The 23116-nt window shown below is 39.5% G+C and overlaps 1 protein-coding gene across 20 annotated transcripts in view; it reads left to right on the top strand.

Moving 5' to 3' along the window:
• The window catches only part of LOC307122575 (nuclear factor 1 B-type), a gene marked incomplete at its 5' end in the record, with an annotated part of 99706 nt that overhangs the window by 52428 nt on the left and 24162 nt on the right, over positions 1-23116 (top strand). For 19 of the 20 annotated variants that reach the window (XM_079810645.1, XM_079810637.1, XM_079810641.1 and 16 more), the window contains 4 exons: positions 16331-16384; positions 17907-17975; positions 22096-22216; positions 22653-22765. In XM_079810645.1, the coding sequence (XP_079666771.1) occupies positions 16331-16384; positions 17907-17975; positions 22096-22216; positions 22653-22765 (357 nt within the window). Of the gene's footprint in view, positions 1-6829; positions 7799-16330; positions 16385-17906; positions 17976-22095; positions 22217-22652; positions 22766-23116 lie in introns of those variants that run through there. The other variant, XM_079810644.1, reaches the window with a different exon arrangement.

Genomic DNA, 23116 nt, shown 5'->3' with positions numbered 1-23116 from the left:
GCTCAGTAACTACTCTAGGGGATGTGACTTATCTGCTAAAGTCATTATTCTGTTATTTACACAAAAAAACAAAACCCAGCTCAACCGCCCCAACCCCCCCCCCCCACACACACAAAAAAAATTTAATTTCCTTAAAAGAGCTCTATGGAGAACTGGTTATCACTATTTAAAATGCTGTAGTCATGTTTTTTAATGAAAGTATTTTACTCTTTTAAATTACTCAGTGCTCATTCCCATGACCCAGGCCAGGGTTTTATGAAGTGCTGATTCAAGTACACAGCAGCTTGTGCACTAAGGGTTAACACTCCAAACGTCTTCCACTGAGCTTTAGTTGCAGCTGCCAAGGTTAAATAAGGTGATAGCAAATCGTTTACTTGCTGAAATGTTCCATCAAGTTTGGCTGGTTTGTCATTAAGCCTGCCCACTTCAGATAGTTGGGAGGGTTGTGTAAGTTCTGCGAGTGGCATATTATCAGTCAGCCCAGTGAATGGAGTGATTACAACTTCCAATAAAAAAAGATTAATTATTGCCTTTGTTTCAACCCTCCCTTTTCAGCGAAAGCACTCAAGACCTTTTAATAACAACGGCAAATTTGTCAAAGAGCAGCCAGAGATGGCAGCTAATAAAACCAGAGCTAATCCAAGGAGTTAGCAGTCACCCACATTGCCTTCAAGTAAAGTCTCTCTTGTGAAATCAAACAGTTTGCATAAACATCCACCCGTGACATCTAATCCATATTCGCTTCTGTGTAGCAGGCCGAGGTTCCTTTACTATATTGGAATGCCTTTTTGTTATGTCATATTTATGACCTAGTTTATCTTCTACTTAACAGTCTCTGAATGAGGCACCTGAAAGGCACCAGCTTCTTTCAGTTGTGTGCTCTTACCTCAAGACCATAGAGCCAAAGACCTGTACCAGGGCCCTGGAGTTGCTCACTTCCCCATCGCTCTGCTCTGTACAAGAATTTACGGCATGGTGTAATGGCATGATCCATGACTGAGTAAAGACAAATTACCCTTCATGTCCTGTCCAAGTAGGTCTGGGGAGAACAGAAATTCCTTAAGCCGATGTCATCAAGCCTCTTTCCCACTGAGAGGTTTAGATATCTGCGGCAGATGAGTTCCTGGGCCTTGTTTTATGAAGATGGGGGTTAATCTGTAATAAAACAGAAAATAGCTTCTTTACGAGGTGCTAATGGTCTGTTAATGCAAAGGAACCAATTCATCTACCTGCTTGTTTATTTACTGCCTATCGAGGTAGGTCTCTATTCAGACCACGGGAGGAATGTTGACAGGTTAACCACCCCCTAATGAGAGCAGGCTGACAGAAATCCCCCAGCAGTTCATATATTTCCCTGCTTACCAATACATATAAGCTGGGAATATCATCAAACTATTTGTACTGTGACACATTCTTTTATTTAGACATTTATTTTTTTAGATTCACATTTCTTTTTTAACCCATGATTAACCCTTAATACATTTTCATCTGGTGCACATCCTGTACGTGTAGCTTAAATTGTCTGTGATTCTGCTGTCTTATCACTGATAGTATCCATTTACCTTTTTAGAGACTTTTGTCTCTAGATGTGCAGTCTTTGTTTACAGCACACTGTAACTCAATGTCACCACAATAAGCCATAGCGTTACTCTATTAGTTGCCTGTTTTTTTAGAGTGCTATAATGGCTGTGGGCAGAAACTTTTACAAGCCACTGTTGTGTTTATAATTTCCTCTTGTGAAACTTGCATGAAGAGCGGCGCATGAAACAAGATGTGATTTAGAGACCTGGTCACAATGCGAACCGTTGTGGCTGTCGTTTCCTACCTTTGTGTGGACGAGGGCCCAGGGGTGCGGCAGCGGATGCACAGCCCCGGTGCTAGCCGCTTTGAAGGGGAAGGAAGCTCTGTGTCAAAGGCAACAGCTATCTGGGGCAGAGACAAATCAATGCCATTACAAGGTGTCCTATACAACAAACTAAGTTAATTAATTCTATGCAAATCATCATAGAAATGTTTGTTTGACTGTATAGGACTACTTGAAAGTTGCTAGCAAGTTACAGACCGTGGCAGAACTTTCTTCAAGTTCGCTTCTGCACTGTTTGTTTTTGCACTGGCTACTTGGTGTGCAGGATTTTCTAATAACCTTGAGAGGAGCCTGCACAGGCCCCAGTTCAACGAGTGCATATGGCATATTTCTCCTCAGCAAGTAGAGACCGCCCCTGCTGGAGTCCCCCGCCCCCGCCCCCACCCGACGTGCACTGAAAGTCACTGGAGTTTTTTCTCTGCCCTAAAAGTTCTCCCTGTAGACATGCTATATGGCCTCTCACAGACTGTCTCCATGAAGGAAATGCATTATGTGTAAAAGGAATTCCATATGGTGACATACGATCTGTATAATTCCTTCAAATGATAAAAAACCCACCTTGCATGTCCTGCTTTTTGTGCGCTCAGCATGAAAAGCTTAAATAAAGGCCCTTCCCCCAGCGTTTTCTCTGTGCTTTAGCATTGCAGAGGATGTGTTTTACTGTACTTTTAGTGGTGTGACATTATGGCCTCCTGGGTTTGCCATAGTGAATGTTTACAAATGAAAGCTTGGGGTGTTCCAGGTTAGGCATGCCAACCTCAAGTGGCTTGGATTGGGGCCCCAGGCCATGGATGAAATGTTGCAGCACCTCTGCCAACCGCCTGGGACTGTGGCCGAAGCCCTGCTGTCTGACGCCTGCCACTGGTGTCAGCAGTGAGACTGACCTTACTTCTAGGGAGCATTTGGAAAAATTCCCTCTCTGAGAAAAAAGTAGTCCAGTATTGAAGGCTGGGGGAATACATACGTGCGGACATTTGCCAAGAGTGTGGATTAGTGTGTCCGATCTAATGGTGGCTCTTTGATATCCTCTCCAGTTCCCATGATGCAATGGCATGTCCAGGCCCGGCGCAGATAACATTTTGCAGCCTTTGCAGGGAAGCCTATCCAAGTGCTAGGGGAGTATCACTTGAGCATAGCCCTCTAATGTTGTAAAGCATCAAGATTTATTGTGAGGGAAACACATTTCTGGAATGTTGATGCTTACATTGGTTACAGTCTAGTTCCATTTGCAAAAGCCATGCTAATTGGTTAGAAACAAATGGACAGTGTTTTCCCACACATTATAAGTTAGGAAAGCATCATGAGTTATAGAACTTGCCCTAGTCAGTCAGAGATTTATTGATGCCCCACAAACTAAATAGTTATGAACATTTAATAAAACATACCCACTGGAGTGAAGGCATTTGTTATCATTGTCTTTTGGGTCAACTAATCAACGAATCTAATAATTAAAAAAAATAAAAATAAAATAATGATTCGTACATAACGTCTTGAATTCACATCTATGAACATGCATTTAATTTCTGGATTCTGATTGAAACTGAGCGAGGTGGCACTATATTTTATATTTTGATTGAGAAGCATCTATACCTTATAGCATTGTATAATTATATTACAATTAAAATTATGTATCCAACGTTGACCATGTTTGTGCAGTGTGCAGTTTTACACTATAATGAAATGAAAAGGTAGATCAAACGTTTACACGTTTATGGCAGCGTCATACAGGGCAGAAAAAAGGGCAGTAAAATGTAGCTGGGTTTTTCCTCAGACGATGGAAAATGGCTGCAGGCAATAATAATTAATGCTCACGATGGTAGCATACCTGGGCTGTAAAAAGAGCTTAAAAGTGTTCTGGTCCTTAGAATTCTTCTTGAGGTGAAGAGACTGGGTGTGCCTCTGAGCCCTGAACTCCCAACGTGCAGCAGTGACTGAATGGAAACAATGTGTGTGTTGTATAGAACAGTGGCAATGTGTTTGTGCTCTGAAGGTCTTCAGGGGTGCGCTGGAGGGGTGGTTGCTCTGTGCTGAAAAACTAGATCAGATCATGTACATTGGGAGAACAGTGTTGTTTTCCTCTGCTTCCGTCTCCTTCCCTTTCTTCACTTATTTCCTTGAACCCTGCCTCTGAGAAACTTGTCACACAAAACACACACAAGAAGGTCTCGCTTTCCTTCATGTTGTTTATCTTTCTGAGCTATGCGTGAGAAGCATACGTCACTTCCCATGTGTGACGACACGTTCACCTGTGACACATTGATCAGCATTGTTAATGAGCAGAAACTCGGGTGACGGAAGGTGACAGGTTTGGCTGCTAAGGCAAAAAAAAGTCCCCTAAGGTTAGGTCAAGTAGACAGTCGCAAAACAGAGGAAGTGGCAGAAAAAAACAGGAGAAGAAATAATGCCGGACGGGAAATTCCTGAGTTGGTTCTTGGAAAAGCTGACTGTTGGGACTAAGAGTTCCATCCGCCACTTCATTCTTATGAAGGAGAGGCTACATCATTTGCACAAAAGAGCTCTTATGTGATTAACATGTGAACTTGCCTTTTAAGGTCAAGAGAACAAAAACCATGAACTAACATCTCAGGCCTCCCAACACTGGCTTGTGCCCTCCCTCTTTTCTCCTAAGCCTTCCTCAGCTTCTTTCGTTTGTTAAGAAATGCCACCTTTGTAGGTGAAGGCGAATTAACAGGCCTCCTCTGAATTTAGCTGCATGACAGCTTGGCATTGTTCTTCATATCATTTTAGTGTTTTGGCAGCCTGCCCCAAAAAACGGAACCGCACACAAAGACCTTTTGCATTCTAGCCCCTAAAGCAAGGGAGGGTGGTTGTTGCCACACTGTGCAGGAATTCCTGCCGTAACTCTTATTCAAGCCCTAATATGATTTATAAAAAAGTGACACTGTTTGCACTTCTTGATGGTCTTGTATCTTCTTCAAAAGGCCTACTTTTATCCTTGTATATTTTTGCTTAAAATTGCTTTAACCTGAAGAATGACATTTTTGAGGTATTGTGAAAATAACCAGACTGCACTTGATATTAATGCACAATCTTTTCTTTGTGAAATTTCTCAGACGGCGCTCTAAAATGACCTACTGAACATTCATTGAGACATTTCACTACAAGTAGATGCGTAGTCTTTTTCTTTTTTTTTTAGGATAGATTTACAGGTTATGGAAGAATGAAGACAAAGCTGTTTGTTACTGGAATCAGTTCTCATTTTGCGCCAGGACCCCGTTCCTTAATGCCAGGCTTTGTGTAAAATTGTTTATTGTTTTAAAACAACAGAATCTGAAATTAATTTAGCGGTTCCTCCTCTTACAATCGGCCATATAAACTGAGCACTGGAGCCAAACCACATGTTACTGTTGAAGCCCAAGGCCACCCCAGCAAGCCAAAGAAGCACATGGAGGATTTGCCTGCCTGAGCATCTGCCAGGGACAAGGGATCCTGCCACGTGAATTATGGGATTGCATCACTCCATTCTGGTGGGCTAACTGGAGTTCTTTGAGGCTGTTGGACAGTTGCTGCGGCAAGACCGGTCAATTGGCCTGTTTGTTGACCTTGCAGCAGTCGTGTGCACTCTCCAGAGTGAAAGGACAGCCTGCTTTATTATGCTTGTATTAATCATCAAGCACTGGCTTTTTGACACACTTCAAAGGAAAGACTTTGTCAGAGGAACACCATTCTGCCTTTTCACACACTTGATACATTTGCCCCCCAAAAAAGGAAACTGTACCTTTTTGTTTTAAATATGACAGCTTTCTCAAGAACTTGAATGACATAATAATCCAATAAAAAAAAACATAGCTGTGGGGGTCAATTTTCAGGATATACAAACATACGGTTGGCCAAAATCGTGTCTACATGCTAATCACAGTAATCTCTTTGGTTCCCTATTTCTGTAACTTGGCAAAAGGTAACATCTTTTAAAATTCTAAGCGTTTTAGCTTTTTCTTTCCTGGACCTTATGTCAAAAGAGGCTCTCTAGAGCCTTGATTCTGCTTTGTTCAGAAATGTTTGACTTTAAATATGTAAAATTTTTCAGCAATGGTCACCATAGAGCAGATGTGTCCAGTCCTGCTCCTAGAGGGTCACTATCTTGAGTTTAGCTTCAATCCTAATTAAAGACACCTTAACCAGCTAATTGATGTCTTCAGGATTACTAAAAACAGCCTGGCAAGTGTGTTGGGGAAGGTTGAAGATAAAGTCTGCATGTTGTCCCTTCAGGAACAGTATTGGACACCCCTACCATAGAGGGTTCAACTTCAGATACATATCAACACTACATTATGTAGAGGTAAGAGCAATTGATAAATACCTGATAGAAGTCAGGACAGTATTTGGATTTGAGGGGGTCAAGGAGAAGTGTAGTCTCCATCTAAGGTGGAAGTGAAAATTCAAGGAGATCTGCTCTCTCTTATCTACTTCTGATAGATCGAAACGCCACTCTCTAAAGACTATTACAGAGAAACCTGGGATATCATGATGAGGCATGTCTAATTATTTTATTAATGAAAAGCAATTCAATCTTCAAACAATAGATGACATGATGAACTTGGTGGGATTACTGTTGTCAAGGACTCACCTTTTAAAGGCACAGCCGACTAATCAAGAGACTATCTAACTAGACTAGGGACTCAAGGACTCATAATTCAGCATTTTATGAAGGTGAGACAAGGCACAGAATGTCAAGAGCAGTTTACAGGTATTAGAGTGCTGTTGCACTGAGAAACACCTGCAGCATCTATTTTAGCCCTGGCTGAGGTTTTATTCTGTGTGCACTGAAATTAGTGGTGTCGTAGCACTATAAAAGTGCTCAGACATCTGTTGGCTATGTTGGGAGTCAGTTTTTATGTTTGTAATGACACATTAAACTCAATGTTTCCCCCCATCTTGTTCCAGAAGCGTGTGCCAGTGGAGCTGTCTAAATGAGTGTGTGCTTTGTTCCTTTGTCTGTTTCAGGCCAAGATCTCATCTTAGATGTGGCATTATATGATCCAATAATTCCCTCAACATCCTAATTAGGTTGTGTGTGTGTGGGTGTGTGTGTGTATTTGTGTGTGTATATGGGTGCTAAACAGTGGCTGTCTGTCGCCTCTGGCCCAGCTGGAGTGAGGCCATACTTGGGTACTACTTCTCTACTGTGCTGGCACATTGCCCCGCCTCCTCATGCTTGAGCTGACACCCCATTGGCCCTCACCACAAACGGAAGCTTGGCTATCAACTGAGGTTGGCACTGTAATGTCTTGCAGCTGAAGGAAATACAGTTGCATAAGGGATGCTGATCTGTGTGCATTTCCAGTCTACATCACAATTTACATACTGTCTATTCCACATAGAATGTGAGATTAGAATTAGTGTGACCTGGTCATAGTATTTTGAAAATCGTAAGCTAAATGTATGTGCATGATATGGTTTTCCATTGAATTTCAAAGTGTGAATTTGTGCTTGCTGATATTGTCTATAACCCCTTGTGCAATGTAAGATGACGAGTTTGTGGAAGTTGAATGTCAGTGATCAAGCGATCAAAGTTACAAATTATTTTCAAGGTAACCAATTTAGCTACATGCCAACGCAACCAGTACATAAGTACTGGATTTGTGTTAACGAGATTTTAGAGTTAACAATTTTCTTTGCCATTTTTTTATCAATATTCACACTTCAGTTTTTCTTTAGCAATAAGTTCTTGAATATTGGGTTTACTGATACATGATGCAACTTGGTAACCTTGGTTAAGTAACTTAACATTTAATAGAGCAATTAATAAAAACTCGTTCTGCATATCGGTTATTAGGCACTTATAAATAATTTGTATAATTGTAAATAATTGGTATCATCGTCCATCATGAAACAATATTAGTTACTTTTTAAAATGTATGTTTTTTTTTTCTACTGTTAACAAACTAGCATAAAATCTGCAATGTGGTGTTCAACTCAAGTCTGTTCTCAAGAATTTCAAGAAGTGTGTCCTTAAGTTTTTCTCACTTTTTTATTTAACAAATCTAAAGAACACACTTTAATTATTTTAATAAACCACAGAAATCCCTTAAGCATGCTGGCACAGATTCTGACTAACCTGCTATACTGCTACAATATGCAAATGTCACCTCACTTAGACTACTAGCATAAACTGAAACTTTTATGCTATAGTCATGTCAAGTCACCTTTATTCATATAGCTTCATACAATACATTTTTTTTCAAAGCAGCTTTACAGTGAAAAAAGGGAAATAATGCATTTCAGCTGTTGTTCCATAACTTCTACATTGTCTGAATTGGCATTTCTTGACATGTAATTATTTTGTTCATGTGAATATAGCTTAAAGGAGAGTAACTTTACATTGTGTACAAGAAAGATACACTTATTATGGCATGTCCTGACAGTGGAAGCTTAGCAAAGTGGTTGAACAGGATTTCTTCTCACACTGTGAGTGTGCAAGTATGCATGCGTAGATGTGTGAGTAATGCTATGTTGACTTTTCAGTCTTTAACTTGTGTGAACAGTACTCTGGTGAGCATGCAACTAATAGAATAAGCATAAAATAATGCTTTAAATCTTTGGTTTTTAGCATGAAGAACAAACATTGAGAGTTAATTCTTGCCAGGACTTGCGCTGTGTAGGACAAAACTTTCTAAAAGAGAAAAGTTTGTTCTTAGCCTGAAGTCTTCTCACGCATCTCAAGACCCCTTCCATTGCATACATTTGTCGACTTTTAAAATGCGTAGTTTTGTGCATACATTGCTAATTTTCAGACACACTATACTGCTACTGATCAACGTACTCCACACAGCCATTGGCTTCCTGTCGTGTCATTCACAACTCTCTCTCTCTCCCTCCCTCCCTCTCTGTCTTTCTTCTCCTTCATTTCTCTCAATCCTTTCCCCTCCCCATCTCTCCTCCTCTTAACTACTTGTGCAGAGTTAATGGACTGTTTTGGCTTGGCTCCAGCCACTGAGTGTCACCTCATTAGTGTTCCTCTCGACAGGAGCTACATACGGCAGAATGTCATTGGTTCTCCCCTTCCACCTCCCCGTCCTCATCCGTAGAAGCCTCCATGAATGGGGAAATGTGCATGCATAATTGAATCTATAGTCTCAGTCTCTTCATCCCTCCCTCCCTCTTTCTCTTCATTCCTCCTTTCCTCACGTCTGACGGCTACAAAAAGGCTTGGACATTTGCCACAGCTACGGATGGATCAGGCCGACGGTGGCATCCCACGACTCCACGCACACTCATGCAAATGGACCGTTCACTTGGCCAATCAAACAACAATACGAGCAGAAGCGATACGCTGTCAGGGGGGGGATTTTGGAGAGGTTTGGTCGACACTTGTCAACTTATTGATGTGTGTTATGACGACTAGGATCTGAGGCCCCTTTAGAACGAACGTGTGACTAAAGTTTGTAAGGCCAGACGGAGCAGTTGTGAGCGAGTTTGATTTGATGTGTCCTCTATAGGCTTCCTTTGTTACTGAGGTGGAAAACACACACACATAGTACTGTCACAGTGGTCCAGTCATTTTTATCGTGACGGATGAGCCACCCTGGGTTCAGTGTTGTGCTGACATGGGAACATGTGTTCATCGGTGCTCGCTGCGTGATCCAGTGTGTGTCTCAGCCATTGTGTGCGCTATATGCCTGTATGTCTTTATTAACACAGTGTGATATTGTGAAGACGTGTGCCTGAAGTTGCACATGTTTGTATGTGTGTGTGTGTGGGTTTGTGTGTGTGAAGGTGCCCTGAGTGACTTGTTTTCCCAGACACTTCTTTTATTTGCACTTTTTTAGGGCCACAGAAGGCAGTCTGAAACACACAATTTCTCTTTTGTTTCAGTCTTGCTCTCTCTCTCTCTCTCTCTCTCTCTCTCTCTCTCTCTCTCTCTCTCTCTCTCTCTCTCTCTCTCTCTCTCTCTCTCTCTCTCTCTCTCTCTCTCTCTCTCTCTCTCTCTCTTTCTTTCTCTCTCACTCGTTTGTCCAAGCATGATCCACCCCACTCCTATTTAATAGCCCCGTCCTGTCTCTACCATTGTTCGGTTCCTCTTTTCAACTCTGTCTCTCTTTCCCACCCCCTTTCTTTCTCTCTTTCTGCTCAATCTCTCATTCATCCCTGGAGATTCTGACTTTAGCCTCCCCTCTTCATGTCTGCAATCAAGTGCTTGAGATCAGGCGGGAAATTGAGGCCAGTGAGGATGTGTGGCTGGGGAGAAACTTTTTTTGTGGTAGATTGGGGGTTGGGTGGGGGATATGTGTCTGTCACTCGGGCATTAGTTCCATTTTCACACCCTGTCTGTCTGTGTATGTGTGGATAGATTGCGTCACAGAGAGGGTCAATGTTTGTCTCAGTCAGTGTGTAGTCTGATCTGTGACATGCAGACCCTTGTGAAAGGATACTCGATAGGAGAAAACTGAAGTTGTAATCTAATCAGCGCCCTTAATAAAAACAGTCTTGGCCCAATTACAGAACTAAAGATCGTCCAATACAGACAACCAACATCACCAAACCATGTTCAACTATTCAGGCATTGAGTATATTATATTATATTTACTTAACTTGAATTTGGAATATTTAAAGGAATATTCCTTTGTATATTATACATTACCAAGAAGTTTGGGCTCAGTTAGCGTGGCAGTAAAGACATTTACAATATTACAATAAATGCTTTTCTTTTGAACTTTCTATTGATCAAAGAATCCCGAACAAAATTTATCAAAGTTTCCATGAAAAAGAACAACCGTATTTACTTTGATAATGATAAGAATAAGAACCCCAAATCAGCATATTAAACTGATTTCGAAAGGAGAAGAAGACTGCAATAAAGACAGGAATAAATTACATTTTAAAATTAACAGTTATTTTACATTGTAATAACACAGCTAAAAGCTTTATTATTTGAGCTTTTTATTTATTCATTCATTTGCTTTTAAGATTTTTTTGCAATATGAATCATCGAAGCATATTTAACATTGATTAACTTTGGCATAAACACATTATGTTTAGCATGCATACTTTGCATATTTTATTATATTTCAATATTTATTTGAGTTGACATTTGTTAATTAAATGGTTACATTTACAGGAGTAAGGAGATATTAACTGCACTATGAAATGACCATCAGCCCAATACTGTCGTTTCAGAGAAGAGATGCCCGTTCACACAAGCCTCATCTGACATCCGCTCTCTATCTCCAGAGCTGGCACGCTGCTCACTATATCTATGTTTGGGTTACAGCAAACTTTGATAAAGAGCTGTGATTTATCAACAATTTCCATGATGAAGAGGGGGAAAAAGTGAAACAAGTAGAGATATAAGCATCTGAATGATTGATTTAAAGATGTAAACATTAAGAAAAAACAGAATAGAAATGTTGATAAGTGTAGAAGTATAAATAGAAAAGCAAAGATACACAAGATCCTTCTCTGTGCACTTTTTGGGGCATGCATGCAGATGTCAGCCATAGCGTGAGGTCATAAGAGCAGGTCAGTGACCAGCACACACAAACACACACTCAATCGCTGGGTGTCACTCAGTCACACACAATATTTACACAATTGCAGCTGTACCGTTCAAAACATTTCGGCCAGAACTGCCCATAATTAGAAGATATTTATGCCTCTCTGGTTCTCTCTGCTGCCTGTCTCTCTCTCTCTCTCTCCCTCTCTCTCTCTCTCGCTCTCCCTCCCTCTGCTTGGCTCAGGACTCAGGATAGAGTGAAAGAGAGAGAGCGTTCTTGGCTCGGGCCTGGTTTCTTTGGCAAGCATAACAGTATATGTGTGCAGCTTTCTAAAATGGCTGCCAGACGCCTCCTCCTGAAATGTCGACGGTATGCATGCGGCAGGTCTGTTTGCGTGTGCGTGCGCAGGGTGGGGGTGTGATACAGTGAATTAAAGTTGCTGAAGTATGTGATAGCTCTCAACCACGATCAAAACAAAGACAAGAGGCTGCTTGGGTTACATGGGGACGGAGCCAAGTGTAAGTGTGTGTGCGCTTACGTGTTTGGGTTCATAGATCCCAGATTCAGGTATTGTAGGTATTCTTCCCGCAGAATAACATTATGTTACATTGCAGGTGGAAGAAGTGCTGAAGGTATAATTGTGACAGCTGTATGGATGCTATCCAGTAGATAAGGTACCACAAGGATACATTAGCGCATCGTATTTATGAAGCTCAAGTGATCCGCGATGAGCTCATATTGCTTCTATTCATGTGGATATGATCCTAGATCGAATGTCTTCATCTTAGATTTTTAGTCACCAAGAAAAACACTATTACTGTTGATTATACTGTTAAATTATTCAACAAACCCATGACTAAGTTCACCCATAAACAAAAATTCTGTCATCATTTACACAATCTAATTTCGTTCCAATGGCTTTATTTCTTTTGTGGAACATTAAATAAGATATTTTTGAAGAATGGTTTGGTGCACTTCGACATCCATGGAAAAAAAAGAGCCATTTTAAAAAAAATATCATCCTATATTCCACTGCAGACAGAATGTCATACAGGTTTGGAATGACTTAAGGGTGAGTAAATATTGATAGAATTGTAATTGTTTTGGTTGAACTGTTCCTTTAAGTATTAAACTTGGTGTTTTAACTAGCCCTGTATGTGCTAGAAATATGTATGATACCTCAGATTGTGTGGCCTTTTATGATCGTGACACACCAAGTCGACAGTCGGCTGCCAGCCAGTGCCATCATTGAGGGTCTGTCTGCCCAGATTTTGCTGTGTGTCCCACATTATTGTCATAGTCAGTTCACCGTCAGTGGCTTTTCGGTCAATTGAGCATTTTGAATCAATGCCAGAATGAAGAAAGTGAAGACCAACTGAACAACATTATATTTGAAATAGTAAACAAGAGAAGAACTGTATATCCACAGTCCTAGTTCCGATTTCCCTTTTTAAATAACGTATATAGACTACTGCCACCTGATGGCATGGAGAGTTATTTCTTCTCACGCAGGTGCAGAACATGCATGCTAGTTGGCTGCTTGCTGTAGTCTTTATAGTGTGTTCAAAAATTACATTTTGGCCCAGACACAGACGACACAAAGCGGCAACACAGACGACTTTTGTTGTTACTAGTTTGTTGATGTTGGTTCTGTGTGTCACAGCCTTTAAGGAGAACTCTGCTACTGCTATTCTAACCCATCAGACTTTCAGTTTTCACCTGAAATAACACAGGACTTGGGGATGGGCTCTTTTGACTCTTATGGGCCAGTGAACAATGCCCTAGAGACCACCAGGAATACCGTTGCAACTGCCTATTAACATATTAACATGCTACAAAACACTCAGAAGACCTTAGAAACTGCATTGCCATACCCAAGCATCTACTCAGAGCACCCTAGCATCATGACGAAGAGTTTAACATGGGCGAACAGTCCACATTTTCCTCAGAAAAAAGTAGTTATACCTTACTTTCCTCATGGGTTACTGCACAAAGATAGGAAAGATTAATTTCCCCCTCCTCTGTCTGCCCTCTCTCTTACATGTTCTCTCCTTGGACAGTTTGTTTGTTTAAACAAGTGGCATGGCTGTTGGGTGCCAAGGGTTGTTGTATTTGGAGAAGCTCAGAGTGTTTCTGGGAGCTGTCTCTCTCTCTCTCTCTCTCTCTCTCTCTCTCTCACACACACACACACACACACACACACGCACGCACGCACGCACGCACGCACGCACGCACACACACAGCACTGCCCTGACCCAACTGTTTAAATGTGTGGCTTATAGATATTTATTTTTAGAGCGAACCATTGGTTGCTTCTTCAAACGCTCCACCATGTGTAAAACATAACCACACACATGCATAGCACACACACACAGCATATATATACATATACACACACACATACATTATTACCGGATATTATAAGGCACATCTTGCTAGTACCCCATTTTGCCTTCAGAACTGCCAGAACTGCCTGTTCAATAAGATGCTGGAAACATTCCTCCAGATTTTGGTCCAAATACTACATCGTTTTGAGTCGGTTTCAGTGGTTTTGTGTGTATGCAGATATTTCTTAAGACGACACCGTGTTTACGGAATTTTTTTTAGAACGAGGGAAAAAAAAGATCGGATTGGGAAAGCTCTGGCTTCGTGTGAATATGGCCTGAGTTGCTGCCATGATTGGCTGATTAGATGTTTGCATTAACGAGCAGTTGAAAAGGTGTTCCTAATAAAGTGGCCAGTGAGTGTATAATATATGCCACATTGGCCTTTAGAAGCTGGCACTTGTAGATGTGGCATTACTTATTATGGCAAAACATAAACTTTACATTACAAAAATATTGAGTATCCTGCTGAAATCAGCCATGGTTACTTTATTTCATTGTGTGGTGTAGCAGTGTGTCTGGATCAGAACTGTTTAATAGTGTGTGTCAGCTGCTCCATTGTTGTGCCCTGTGTTTAATCACTCAACATCCATGCAAGATTGTACTTAGAGATGCAAACTAACCTCTACCTCTGTTTCTTTTTTCTCTCTTGGGGCATTGGCATGGTAGGAGATGTCTTTAAGTAGACTGATGGATGGCGTAGAACTTGCTTGTGAATTGTAGGGGGAGGGTAGTTGGCATAGGAACGGGCACTGTCACAATGCCAACCTGCTTCTGTCCAATCAACGACTCAGCTGTTGGCCGACTGTTTTCATGATTCAAACACTACTTAAGATGTTATTTATTGTGTGAGAAGAAAATTGTCAAAGCTTAATGCAGAAATAACTCTTAAAATTCCTCACAAATGCACAGGACAAACCACGAGTGGGGATTTTTCTCCTCCTCTCGCTCTATCTTAATTTTCTCCAGACTTTTTTCTTCTTAATGTATGGTGTTCCCTCCCTTTCTTTGTCATTGTTGAGCTGAAGCCAAGAACATTCCGTTTTTGCAGCTCTGTTTAATGGTCATTTTTGAGGGGGGAGGGATTTATTTCCATCTCTCTATCTCTTACTCTCCCTCTTTAACTTTCACTTCTGAAATGGAGCTTAGGAAGAAACAAGAGTAATGCTCCAGCTCATTTTCTTTCTAGCATTTTTTAATCACTAAAAGTCTATATATAGGCATCATGAATTGCATTGGCCAATATCAGTGTTGAGTTGGTCAGTTAACTAAAAGGAGTTTTGGGGCTTCTTTAGGTTAAACCCCCCCCCCCCCCCCAGCAATTACTGTTTAAGAATGCGAGAAGTTTTAGTATTATATTGGTTATCGGCCTATATGATTGATTTTTTTTAATTATTATTATTATTATAAGTATTAATCCATATTAAATCTATATTGTCTGGTACTGGATATTTATTTGTACAGCTTCATTTATCCTATTTTTTACATTTAGATTGTGTTTTCTGTCCTTTAACATTTACTTAAATGTAATATTTAAAAACATTAAATGTTATATTAATTTATATTAATTAAATTAAATGTTATATTAATTTAATATAATTTGATAAACATTGTTAATTGTAATCTATGTAAATAAAAAGCAAATAATAGGATTTTAACATTGGCCATAAAAAAATGATCTGCTTATCGCTATTGGACAGAATTTTTATATTGTGTATTCCTAGTACGCTTAAATAAGTTAAATATATAAGATTAAATAATTAAATAAGTTCCTGAAAAGACTGAGTGAATGCATGCCACTGGAGGTGTATCATTAGCGTTGTAGGATCAAGGGAGTGTCTTCCTAAAGGTTCTGTAAGGTAACATCATTAATCATGTGAACATTTAAAGCACACATCAACGACAGGCAGGATTCTTCTAATTTTTCCATCTTTTCCTCCCCCACTCCTCTACTTTGCTCATGCTCTACAAGGTGGGGCATGTGTTGTATCTCCATTTTACTTTTAAGGCACATTTTAGTTTTGCCTTTGCCTGTTCTTACATCCTCCTTTTTTCCTTCCCTTTCACTTCTCCCGTTCCCCCTCACTGAAAGAAACAAGCATGTAACTGCACACATCTGGCCTGTCCTGTCAGGACCCAGAAACTGTAGTTTCCTTTTCAGAAAGTACGGTGGGGCAGCAAAGGCATTTAGTATACCAAATGATTTCTTTGTGTCGGGTTTGTTGCCCATTTGCTTTAATCGAGCTACATGAACATGTGTAAAACCTGATGATCATGTTCTCCAGCGTGCTTTATGATGATCCAAAGAGCATCTGGCGATTTGTACAAAGATTTCACATGATCAGAGTATATAATTCTTATTCTTATTCTTATTTTCCATGTTGTAAAATGTTTCCAGGTTTAAATGAAAAATAGGTGGTCTTTTGGATCCTTTTGTATGGTGCTTATATATTGTGTATTTGTGTTGTTTTCCTCATTTCCTAATGTCAACAAAAACCATAACAGCTAAACAAACATGGGAAAACACTGCCAAGTGGATGATAAATTACAGTGAAGTGCAGTACTGTCATCTGTAGACCTACTGCTCTTTCTAGGTTTTAATCCGCCAACTTTATTTGTGTTTTCAGACTCGCAACAGTCAGGAAGTCCCAGCAACAATGAGCCTGGCAAGAACCCTCCAGGTATGTCAGTGTAATACATTGATGCACAAATGCACATCAATCTATATCTACAGTCAAATGTTTTAAGTAAACTATTGCCAGGTGCTGGTATACTCATAATAATGACACCCCATAAAAACAGATAAATCCTTCATGACATCCATGTTAGATGGTTGTTTGTCTCATTTTCATTATTTTGTTTCAGGGTTTCCACAGTCATGAAAAATAAAAAAAAATATCTGGGAATTTTAAAATTGTGATTTTCAGGCCTGGAAAAATCATGTAAATTCCTACAGTCAGTAAAAATTGTTTTAGTTATGCTCACCTATATTTCAGCTAGAAATGTATTGTAGTTATAAAATTATAACACTTAAAAAAATTTTTTTTTTTTTATATTGACAAATATATATTTTTTTACATCGAGTCCATTATGCACAAATGACTAGGAAAACTTGTATGTGTTTTTGTGTGTGTGTGTGTGTGTGTGTGTGTGTGTGTGTGTGTGTGTGTGTGTGTGTGTGTGTGTGTGTGTGTGTGTGTATGTACGTATGTATGTATACACCCCACTGAAACAACTTAATTAAATATTTTAATTAAATTATTTAGCAGCTGCATTACAGCTAAACTTTCCTTTACATTGCACAGTACCAAAAAAATTCCTACCCTGTCTACCAGTTTAACTCTTTTTTTTAGATAAATTATACTGAAACAGGCTTATTTGATCAGAATATGTTGGTTTTGACAATAATAATACTTAATGTTCAGCACAAATTAAAGTCAACTGGAAAGCCAGCCATGTCATGTCTGTGATTTTTACACGAAAAACACAAATTGCCATTTATATAAAACAAGCCATGTCATGACATCACCAGTCCTAAGTCAGATCTTAGTTTGCACTGATTTTACAGATGGCATGTAGAGCGAATGGTGGTCCTTGTCTAACAGCATGTATTTGTCATGCCAATGAGACCTATGTTCCCCTGGACTCACCTGTGTTATCTTTTCCTCTTTTATTTGTTTTCTTTTTTTTCTTACACGGTCACTGCTAGGTAATGCATAAAGAATGAAAATAATAGTGAGTGTAATTAAGTCTTTACCTCAAGAGTAGGTTGCGCGTTTGCCCCAGCCAAGTAAAATAAAGCTCTCGGGCTATGACTCAGAACCAGCTAGTAATGCTACCGTGGAAACCCTGGTCCTCACTGCACTTCATGTTGGGCTTTGCGGTGCATTGTGGGAAAGACTTGGATGTCCTGGCATGCTCTGAGAGCTGGTCTTTAGTCTGAAATGCAGTGTTACGTATTAGTTGGTTTTCTCTGAACCTAATCTATCTAGTCTGTACATAATATAAGTCACAGTTAGTGTTGTCACGTTCCCTAAAAGTAAAGATTAAATGGTGATGAGGATAAAAGATTATTTGTTTAATGTATGTGAAAACAAAAATTTCTGATGCCTGCTCACCAAACACACAGCATTTGAAATGTCCTCATGTGTATGTGTTAAGTAAGGACATGTGTCTGAAGAAAATGCTTTTTGTCTCCCACAGTTTACTTGGAAGACAGCTTTATTAAATCAGGGGTCTTTAGTGTTTCGGAGCTGGTGAGAGTATCCAGAAGTAAGTCTCTCTCTACACACACACACACACACACACACACACACACACACACACACACACACACACACACACACACACACACACACACACACACACACACACACACACACACACACACACACACACACACACACACAGGTTTCACTACTATATGTTAGTGAGAGCATCTCCTAGACATTGTTTTTTACAGGCATTAGTACATAGCTTTATATTTTACACAGGTAAAGATACTGTAAACAAATAAACCTATCGGGGCGGATCTAGAAAATTATTTATAGGGTGGTATGAGGACTATTAAGGGTAGCAACATCAAAGCAAGCATCCATGCATAGTTATTGTGGATTTATATTAATGAATATGTGAAACGTTTGCATTACTCATCAGATAAATATGTTTAAAGCTGTAGATTTAATGTAAAACATGACTTTCAAATAGTGAGAACCATTTTATAGGTCCTGGCAAGTAGATTTTTTGTATTATATGTGTTGGGAATATTTTTATTTATTTATTTTTTAATGTGGGTCTCAAAGTATAGCTAAACCTTTAAACACATTTATCTAGCTAAATGAGGACACACCATGGACTTTTGTTTTTACATTATGAATCTACTAGACTAACCCAAACCCTAGCTTAAAAATAAAATAATTAGCTTTTTTTTTCTGGAAAAAAACCTGAATGTTTATGTGAATGCTATTGATTATATTTCTCTAACTTCTTGCGACAGCTTTAACCCACAAGTATAGTTAAGTAAACACACAGCAACACAACCAGCAGGCTTTATGCTGAGGCATTCCTGATTTAGCTAGGGAGGGACTTGCCCAGAACATCTGTGGAAAATCCGGTCTAGCGGGCTTTGTGTGTGTGTGTGTGTGTGTTTGTGTGTGTGAGTGCGTGCATGCGTGTGTGAGTGCGTGAGTGAGTGTGTGTATGTGTTCACAAATTTTGGAGCACAAGCATACAGTAGTTTATGTGTAGACATGCCTGTTCTCATCAGAGACGATGGCAGATGTTCCAAAAATAATCTCTCTCTGATGGCTGAGGACAATATTGCCCTCTGGCAAGATTTGTACAAATTGCCAAAGGGGTTATCAGGGCCTGAAACACTTGCACGTTTACCCCACACACACACACATACACACACAAAGACGCTCATATTCACCCTAAGGGTGTATGATGCACTCAATGACGCTGTAACTGATCCATGTCACACCTAAATGTAACACAACGCTCGCAATCTGTCCCCCACACACACACACACACACACACACACACACACACACACACACACACACACACACACACACACACACACACACACACACACACACACACACACACACACACACACACACACACACACACACACACACACACACACACACACACACACACACACTGCCATCATTGTGGCCTCTATGATCCTCTGCTCTTTGGAGAGGCATTCAAACATTAAAAGCACTTTTGCCATATGACTTACCTGCATGTAAAGGCATGTACCAAAAACAGCAGAACAATAGAAGGTCTGTCAACTTCTTGAACATACTGACAGTTTATTGCACATTTAAGGTTTTAAATATATAATGTAATGGCCATTGTGTTGTCCTGTAATGCAGTTCAGATGAGGTTATAGTGAACACTGTACATATTGCTGTTAGTGCTCATATTAATTACTAGAACAAATGTCATACCTGCTCACCTGCATTCATGTGGCAAAAGCAGGTCTTGGGCTCAGTGCCAGCAGAGACTTGACGGTAATTTTGTATGTTTCCTTCACCTCAGACCCTCAGGCCATATCATGTCATACATGAAAATACACACTCTGCTAAAACTTCATGACATATCTCCTCAAACTACTGCATAAGAAAAAAAAAAAAAAAAAAAAAAAAAAAAAAAAAAAAATATATATATATATATATATATATATATATATATATATATATATATATATATATATATATATATATATATATATATATATATGAAATGTTAAAACTATAACACAAGACTTGCATATTAATTCAGAAAGAATATTTTTTAGCCATGTGTTTTTGTTTTTGATTGTGTGAGACATCATCATTTGTATCTTGGTAAAGTGATTCCCAACCAGGAGTTTGTGCACACCAGGGGGAATTTAAGTTAAGCAGATTCCAGTGGATACTTTACCATGTTAAACCTATATAAAAGCTTAAAGGGTTAGTTCACCCAAAAATGAAAATTCTGTCATTAATTACTTACCCTCATGTTGTTCGACACCCGTAAGACCTCCGTTCATCTTCGGAACAGAAATGAAGATATTTTAGTTGAAATCTGATGGCTCTGAAAGGCCTCCATTGGCACAATGGCACTTTACACTCTCAAGACCCTTAAAAGGTACTAAAGACGTCATTACAAAGTCCATCTCACTACAGTGGTTCTAAAATAACTTTATGAATCGGCGAGAATAGTTTTTGTGAGCAAAAAAACCCCTAAATAACAACTTACATAGTGATGACGATTTCAAAACAAGGCATCATGAAGCTTCGAAGCGTTATGAATCAGCGAGTCGAATCAGCGGTTTGAATCGCCAAATTTCAGCAGTTTGGCGGTTTGACACGCGATCTGAATCATGATTTGGCTCATTGATTCATAACGCTTCGAAGCTTCATGATGCCTTGTTTTGAAATCGTCATCACTATGTAAGTCGTTATTTAGGGTTTTTTTGCGCACAAAAACTATTCTCGCCGATTAATAAAGTTATTTTAGAACCACTGTAGTGAGATGGACTTTGTAACGACGTCTTTAGTACCTTTTAAGGGTCTTGAGAGTGTAAAGTGCCATTGTGCCAATGGAGGCCTTTCAGAGCCATCAGATTTCAACTAAAATATCTTCATTTCTGTTCCGAAGATGAACGGAGGTCTTACGGGTGTCGAACGACATGAGGGTAAGTAATTAATGACAGAATTTTCATTTTTGGGTGAACTAACCCTTTAATAAATAACTAATTGTGAATAATTTCCTTATTTTCAGGGAATTTATTTTCAATATATGTATAGGAAATAATGATTTTTATACTGAGCGAATTATATGTTCTATCCCCTAACAGTTAACCCCACCCCTAAACATAAACCTCTGAAAATTTCAGCATTTTTACATTTTTAATAAAAGTAGTTTTTTTATGTTTATTTAACCATCATAATGAAGACAGCTGTATGTCCTCATAATGTAGGGTAGAGACCTGAAACATTTAGGCTATCCTCGTCCTCATTATGTAGGTCAAACCGGTACACACACGCTATGATTAATGATAGGAAATAACACCACAATTATACAAAATTGTTCAACTTATTAAAAAAATTATATAATATAATATAAATAATATATTTACATTTGAAATATTATTTTTTTCATTTGGCAAATACAGTATTTATATTCAGAGCAACTTATAGCTTATAACATGATACAAGTGTATCAGCATGTGTGCTCTCTTGAAACCAAAACCACTGCCTTAATAAACACAGAGACCACCATTGAAAGATATGCTTCAGTGCTACAGTGTACATTAGCCAACTAATAAATCACCAACATATTATGAAAGGTATGTTTAATTTTTGAGGAAAGTAGATATAGAACTATCTGTTCATAAAAGACCAAACTAGTTGTGTCATGCTATTGTATGTAAACAAAGAGGCTAGTGACAAAGGTTAGACCGCGGAACGGTGCTCTGGCTCTTGTGGTTTCTCTGTAGATATGATATCTCTGACACACTTCATACTGTTAAAACCCCTACGGCTGTTCTCTCTTAGATTGAGTTACAGCTACAGTCATGTTTGGGTTTGCCTTCATGCAAATTCTACCCTGAATAACAGCTTCTAACTGAGAGCCATAAAGAGTGTGTTAAACGTGATTTAGTTGATTGACTCTTTATGCCAAATCGATGATGTAAGTTACTCAACATTTCTACCTATCCCTAATCACTAATCACTGTCTTTTCCTCTCTCTCTCTCTCTCTCTCTCTCTCTCTCTCTCTCTCTCTCTCTCTCTCTCTCTCTCTCTCTCTCTCTCTCTCTCTCTCTCTCTCTCTCTCTCTCTCTCTCTCTCTCTCTCTCTCTCTCTCTCTCTCTCTCTCTCTCTCTCTCACCAGCTCCTATCACACAGGGTGCAGGAGTGAACTTCCCTATGGCTGACATGCCAAGTCAGCCATATTATCAAGACCTGAACTCAGGAGTGAGTTTACACAGGTCCCTCTCATCTCCTCCTGGCAGGTTAGCATGCATGTTCAAACACTGCACATGCATACAAACGCATACATTATCAACCCTGTTTGTTGTCTTCAGTGTAATTTTTGTGCCATTTTGTAATCAGACTTCTGATCAGCTAAACAAACACATTTTTGTTATTTTTTATAAATAATTGTTTTATAGAAATAGCTTATAGAAATGTTTTATAAAAATGTAACCCACATTTGAAGAACAAATTTGAAGTTCTAAAGCAAAATTAAAACTTTTACTTTTATGTGTGTGTGTGTGTGTGTGTGTGTGTGTGTGTGTGTGTGTGTGTGTGTGTGTGTGTGTGTGTGCATGTGTGTGTTAGTATATCAATTAAATTTGGCCCCACAATATGTTACAGTAGAGAGATTTTCAATGTCACAGGTGGGTGAAGTCAGTAGGAGATTAATGCTTGTTCTTCTGTCCTCTGCAGTAAGCGGCCTAAGACGATCCAAGAGGACAGTATGGAGACTAGCCCCACCGGGCCAGACTTTTACCCATCCCCCAGTTCACCGGCTAGCAGACCCTGGCATGAGCGAGACCAAGGTGAGAGAGACTGTTTCTCTCTTTTAACCCTCCCTCTTTCTCTGTCCTCTGTCCTCTGTGTGAAGATCTTTTCTGTGTGATTTTCCCCTTTATTCAGCTCTCAGTAAAGTGTGATGTTGATAAACTGGTCTTCATTCTTGCAGCACTTTGTGAACTCCAGTCTTCATGCAAAACTAATCAAAACACATCAGTCAGCATCAGCCTGTGGCATTCTCATGACCTCGGCTGTCCTTCTAACACTCATAAAACGTTTCTGCAACAATCTTGATTTTCTGAAACTATGAATATTGAAAATTTCAGTAGTATAAAATGTCACTTACAACGAGTGGGACTGCTCACTGGAGCTTATTT

The sequence above is a fragment of the Gobio gobio genome (genome assembly GCF_949357685.1).
Source record: "Gobio gobio genome assembly, chromosome: 2".
Classification (NCBI taxonomy): Eukaryota; Metazoa; Chordata; class Actinopteri; order Cypriniformes; family Gobionidae; genus Gobio; species Gobio gobio.
This window is presented reverse-complemented; position numbering and strand designations above follow the sequence as displayed.